Source organism: Pezoporus occidentalis, unplaced genomic scaffold, assembly GCF_034315485.1.
Source record: "Pezoporus occidentalis ecotype Australia unplaced genomic scaffold, CSIRO_AGI_Poc_V1 ctg38, whole genome shotgun sequence".
NCBI classification, from domain to species: domain Eukaryota; kingdom Metazoa; phylum Chordata; class Aves; order Psittaciformes; family Psittacidae; genus Pezoporus; species Pezoporus occidentalis.
In genome coordinates, this window is record NW_026915702.1 from 321,541 (window position 1) to 327,903 (window position 6,363).

General features: G+C 45.1%; 1 protein-coding gene across 2 annotated transcripts in view; it reads left to right on the forward strand.

Annotated features, from left to right (window-relative positions):
- CAMK1D (calcium/calmodulin dependent protein kinase ID) overlaps window positions 1-5,603 on the forward strand; it is a 223,194-nt gene extending 217,591 nt beyond the window's left edge. The window contains exon 11 of one of the 2 annotated variants that reach the window (XM_062631922.1): window positions 1,604-5,603. In XM_062631922.1, coding sequence (XP_062487906.1) covers window positions 1,604-1,650 — 47 coding nt within the window. In that variant the 3' untranslated portion in view covers window positions 1,651-5,603. The remainder of the gene's footprint in view (window positions 1-1,603) is intronic. The other variant, XM_062631923.1, reaches the window with a different exon arrangement.
- Window positions 5,604-6,363: the final 760 nt, after the last annotated feature.

Here is a 6,363-nt window from a genome sequence, read left to right on the forward strand (position 1 = left end):
CCATCATATAATCCTGCCCACTAACAAGGAGCTTGGTTGGTATTTACCGTCAGAGCTCTTTACGTTTTGCTGCAAAGGTATCTGAAAAAGAATATAAAACAATTTAAAGTCATTCTAAGGCCACTTTATTTTGGCAGGCTCAGTAAGGAAGGTTTAGTTTAGGAGAGTCTCCTCTCCCAAGAAATTGAAGTTATTTTGAAACCCCATGATTTTGTAAGCCCGGCTGGCCCTATTCTTCTCCAGTTGCAGGGATGTGATTAGGCAGTCTCACAGTTTAGCATCAGTGGAGTTCCCCATGTTTACACATGTGCAACCAAAAGCAGGATTTGGTTAGGCAATAATTTGTCATTTTAGAGTGGTTTTAAAGATTCAGGTTCAAGCGTTTCCTCTTTGCTTTCTCTTCTGAAACCTGAGGTCTGGTTTGAACTTGACATAGTTGCTGAGGCCTCTAATCAAAATACAGCCTCCAAATGTATCTTGCAGGAAAAAAGGAAAGCAAATGGATTTCCATCTGCAAAACAAAGAGCAGTGATGGAAGCAAAGGCAGACATGCTGTCCTGCAGATGCGGAGGGCTTGTTCCCGTATGCTATGCTGCCTCTCCTTGCTGGATGCTTCCCTTGGTTTTTATTAGGAGGGTATTCTTTCCTTCCACACTTGGAATTAGAGTGATTTCTCTTCCCTCCTGCAAGTAATATTCTGCCTTAGTTGTGTAATTTATCATCATTCTCTTTGGCTTACTATCAACTGCTGGGATCTTAACACAAGAAACAGAAGCACTTAAAAGCAAAATTACTTCTTTCTGCTACAGTTTGGGTGCTGGGAAGCTCTGCTTTTATATCAGTGAAACACAGCTGGAATCCTCACTGGAGTTCACCAAATGCTTAGAGATCTCTCCACTGAGTCCCGAAGTATCTCTTGGTTAAAACTTCTTAGTTTAAGTCTGGGTAAATCTGTTAAGTGCACCCAGGCCCGATTTATGGAGGGGGCAGAACAAAAACTCCAGCACTGCTTGCCAGGGATGCTCCAGTGCCTTTGTGTGTCCTTCCCCTGCTCCAGTCCACCTCTGCTCAGCCACTCTCACACACAAATGCTAAGCCAGAAGTCAGTAATGTGTGCATGTGGAGAAGGGGCTAAGAGCCCCAAAGGAGAAGATTTAAATCAAATCCCCAGCTGGCCTTGTCATGAAGGTGTAGGTAGAAAAATCCCTCTGGGCTCTTTCCCAATGGACCATCCTACTAAACAGTGTGTGATTTACACCTCACATAGAAGGAAGAAATTCTTTACTATGAGGGTGGTGAGGCACTGAAATGGGTTGCCCAAGGAAGTTGTGAATGCTCCATCCGTGGCAGTGTTCAAGGCCAGGTTGGACAGAGCTTGGGTGCCATGGTCTAGTGTGAGGCATTCCTGCCCATGGCAGGGGGGTTGGAACTGGATGATCTTAAGGTACTTTCCAGCCCAAACCATTCTGTGATTCACATGAGGACTTCAGCCTGGGCTCACCTGTCTGTTACCCTTCCCTGCTTTACTTTACTGGTACCAATGTGCTTTTCCTTTGTAACTCATTTTCCTCAGCTCCTTCCCCTTCTTTTTCTTTGCTTGCAGCTTTGATTGTTGATTTTTACCTCCAGAGTCACAGAGGCCATCTCTGATGCCAACAGCAGTGCACTTGCTGGGAAAGCAAACAAGCAAACCAAAATCCAGAAAACCTCCAGCTGGCCCCTTAGCCTGCAGAAGAAGTTGTTGAGGACAGGCTGCCCGTGTGAACTCTGCGAGCTGAAAGTCAGTATTGTAGTGGCAGGGGCTTCTGTTGCTGATTTTGCATGTGACTTCATTCCCAGTACATCCTAACTTTCTGCTGGATCACCCCTTCTGCAGCATGGAATGGATATTGGCCCCATGGCACGGCTAAGTGGGGAAGTAGGAGTATAGGGAAAACCTGTCAGTGATGCTTTCCTGAGACTGTGTTACTCTGCTGGTGATGTTTCTTTTGTCCTGGTTGCTATTGTAGAGGTTCCATTAGAGTAGTGGGTACAGAAAAAAACAAGTAGGATTTTGCCTCTGCCTTGTGTGTCTGTTATGGTTGTGGTGCTGAAATAAAACCAAGCAGTGATAGAGGTTCGTTCTTGAAATGAATAAAACAACAGAAAGGGTGTCAGCCCACTGGTAGACACCTCCACGTAGTTCTGCAGTAGGGATTAGTGGTTTCCACTGTGTATGTGTCCTCCATACCTCCACAGTGATTGACCGCATTCTTATTATAACCACTTCTTCTCCCCTGCCTGGCCCTGAGGGACTTTGAGGCTTGTCCAAAGCTTTTCCCAGGCCCAGGAGCCAACACAGCCCTTGATCTCTGACTTTTCTCCCCAAATCCTCTGCAAACCAGAACATGGACCTCCAGGGTGCCCTAGAAATGCAGTGGAGCTGATCGTCAGGCTTCCCCTTCCTTAAGTGTGACCATATTTTTAGGGAAACAAATCCCCAAGGAAAGCCAGATCGCTTCCAGCCATTGGCAGCCAGCGAGAATATTGTCCTTTGATCTGAACTTGGCATTGGCTCGATCAGATATAGGGAAACCTGTGCTGTTATTTCCCCCTGTGATAACAGTTCCAGGCCTGAGCAGCACTGGGTGAGCACTGCATAAAACCACCAGACTGACTTTGCCAACAAGATCATGCAGACTGTAACCTGCTGCTTTTGCTCTTTCCAAAGAGCCAAGGGATTCATCTACTGGCAAAATAAGTTTCTAGACTGAGCCCTGAGGTGCAGAAGTAGCTTCCTTTCAGTGTACAGAATTCAGTGGGATTATTTACGTTCTTTATCCCATGCGTATTTATCCATCTGAATTGGTGCCTGAATGCATCCCAGAAATTATTCATGGGAAGGGAGTTTTGCCTTCATTATCATGCTTATTTGCACCAGAAACTTGATGCTAAGTGTTACACTCATTCAAGCAAAAAGTGGAAACACACAGAGACGTTGGTATCCAAGGAAAACGGCATCAAAACCAAGCGTGGAGGATTAGTTGGCAGATCCCTGCCAGCAACGGCTGAGTGAGGAAACAGCAACCTGCTCACAAACATTGCATGAACAGCTTCCCCTGGTCAATCAGGCATTCCATATTTCCGGCCCAGCAGCAAGTTTTACACAATCCCTGTAATTTTACCCTGCATCCCTGCAGCTGAGTCCTGCCTTCCCATCCTGTCCGCTGGGGTGGTTTGGTCTCCGTGATGCACGTGTGTGCATGTATGTGTGTGTGTGCGTGTTGTGGCCCCAGGGATGACAGATCCCTCTGGTGGGAGATCAGGAGTTGGTTCAGGGTTTTTGGCTTGACTTTGCATGGTTGGGTCAAAGCTGTGTAAATAGTTTGTAGGGCAGGATAAAGGATCTTTAGCCCAGACTCTGGTTTTCAAAACCCCTTCCCACCGCGAACTGTGCCACTGGTTTGTTCAGGTAGCCATTTTTTAGCCCCTCTTCGTAAATGATAAGGTCAGAAGAGTGGCTCTTACATTTTTTCCACGCTCCAGAGTGGAATCAGGGCATGTATGCTCACAAGCATTGTGAAAAAAATCACTGCTGAACTAATGATGACACAAATGTCCAATAAATGCATGATACTGCACTGCATGTATTAAACTGCTGTTCACTGTTTCTGTATTTCCCAAGCCTTTTCTTTATTCACCTTCAACCCAACCTTTTCTTTGAGGGGTTTACTTCTACTTTTTGCTTTTAAATGACTCAATGTATCTGTAACTCAAAATCCATCTTTAAGTTTGAGTAAATGCAAAAGCTGATGTTTTGTAAACAAGATAGTGCAAAGCCTGGTAATGTATTTTGTCTTTCTGTTGAATGCTCTGCAGCATGTACAGGAAGAGTCACCATCCAGAGCAGCTTAAAACTATGCAGCAGTCATGTACACGTCTAGAAACAGGGAGTCGGGGAGGGGAGGTTCCCTTTTTGAATATAATGCTTAAAAACTTGATCTGCGTCAAAAATTCCTTCCTTGGGCTGCTAATGCTCAGGATTACCAAGAAGCATGTTGGTGTGTCTCTTTGTTTTCTCTTTTTTCCTTTGTCTTGTTTTTCTTAGTCAGAATTTAGACTGGTCCACTCAATTCTTAGTATTCTTTCTTTTCCTACAAGATGGTTCTTTCTCACCTGTTGCAGAATGAACTGCATTTTGGGGACCAAGATGCTGTGATTCTTTGCCTGCACAAAATAGGGCAGAGAGCTGAGCTAATTATCCCATCCTTTCCAAAGCATCACCACTAACACACTAGCATTTGATCCTTGAATCTCCATGTAGCACCACCATTTATCCATGGAAGTGTTTGATATGGTATTTTTCTTTCTTCCACATGTCCTTGCCTCCTCTTTCCTTGATCATTGACACATTTTAATTTGTGCTGGTCTTCCTAAGGCAGGGTACAGGATGGCCACATGGTACTTACTTGTAGTAGCTCTGGTCCAGTCCTCTCATGGGTATCAGCAGGGCAGTGGTCCCAGCTCCTAAGTGGTTGCTGTGTTAGTGCGGGAAATACTCAAGTTCCCAGTACTCAAAGCAGAGTCATCTGAAAGGGCTGCAAAATTGCTCTGGATTCTTGGCAAGGACATGACAAGCAGAAGGGCTGGAGAGAAAGCATCATACTGGTGTCATAGGGAGCAAGTATCAGTCCTTGGGAATTATGCAAGAACTGCTCCATGGTGGCTGAAAGAACCAAGAAGCCTTGAGCCCACCTTCAAGGCTGGTGCTCAGCCAGGATGCTGTGCCATTGCAGAAGCACTGCATGGCAGCAGGAAAATCATCGTTATTAATGGCTGTAAGTCAGCCTGAGTTCAGGTTGCTGAGGCAGCACGTGGTGCAGGGCTCCATGAAGAGGTGGATGTGTGCTGTGGTTCTGGGTGGGTGGGAGCTTCGAGGGGTGTGCTCAGAGTAGCTCTGAGCTTTTCCATCTGTCATCTGCATCCCCTGAGCAAGCATGGCATCACTCATGCAATGTCTTACTAGATCAAGCTGTAGCATGACCCCCAAAATGAAGAGCGTGGAAGGTTGTAGCTCAGTAGGAGATACAGTGTGACTCATGTTTCTGGTCAACACAATGTCAGTGTCCTGTCGTACACTGGCCCCTAGTTAAGAAACAGCATTTTGGTCAGTTTGGACGTTTTTTAGACAGATAAGTTGATTTGGGTCAGCAAACAATGAATAAAAGCCTGGTCTGCCCAGAGTAGTGACTCCCCAGATATCCCCAACAGCAAAACATCTTGGTTTCACTCAATGAAAACGCAAGCATGTTTTCCACAAAGGCTTAAATCTTAATCAAGGAATGTCAGTGTGCCTAGTATTGCAGGTCTTGTGATTGATACAAGTTCATAACAGCATCCATGTCCAAAAAGAAGGGAGAATGTGTATTTACTCCGTGCATGTTTTAAGGCATCGCAAAAGTTTTATCTGCATAATGAGTTTGCAATACTGCAAATTGTTAATGGGGCTACGTTGCAAGTGGTTCTCTGCCTTGACAATCATGTATACATATCGAGATTTCTATCATGATGACAATTTAAAGGGATGAGTAATTGTTTTCCTCTAATAAATCCAATTAAATCACCTTGATGTGAAGTCTGATGTTTTTGAGTGCCTGAGTCTCCATCCACATGCAAGAAAGGGAGTGAATCATTCCTATGGCTGCTCCATTGCTCCATTGTATTTTATGCAACAATGTCCCTTCATATCCCAAAGGAGGGTGGTGAGACTTTTTCTCCCCAGTTCACTCCATAGGGAAATGGATAAAACAGATTTTTCCCTTCAGGTGTTTTGTAAAGCTGCTGTTGGAAATGATGCTGAGTGTCAGCATATGGAGATGTGGCTGTCTCATGGGCATTAAGAGTGTCTGTGTGGGGCTAGGGAAAGGAGATGCAGTTGTTGGAGACTTCCTTTGCCTTTGAGCTGGTCATGGTGACTTACACAGCCTGTGGTGGGAATCATGAAAGGAGGCAGGATTTGTGCTAGTGTTTCCAAGCCCCTTTGCATTCAGCAGTGGCCTCCAAATGCTGTTGTGTGTGCTCCATCATGGGCTTTGTTTTCCTTCAAACATGTTCCCAGTGTGCTATGACTTGCTTTTTTATGTTTCCCTCTTATTTAAATTTTCCCCACTTTCATTTCTGCTTTCCTTGCTGTCACTCACTGACACACAGGAATTCCTTCCCCTTTAAAAATAGCTGGAAAAATCACTACACCCAGACGAGTGTCGTTGGGCACACAGCTGGGAGGTGGGCCCATGCTTGAGGTCAAAGCCAGGTGATTTTAGGAATCTGGTTCACTAACAGAGCTGAAACAAGCAACAGTGATAATGGGCAACTCACAGCAAT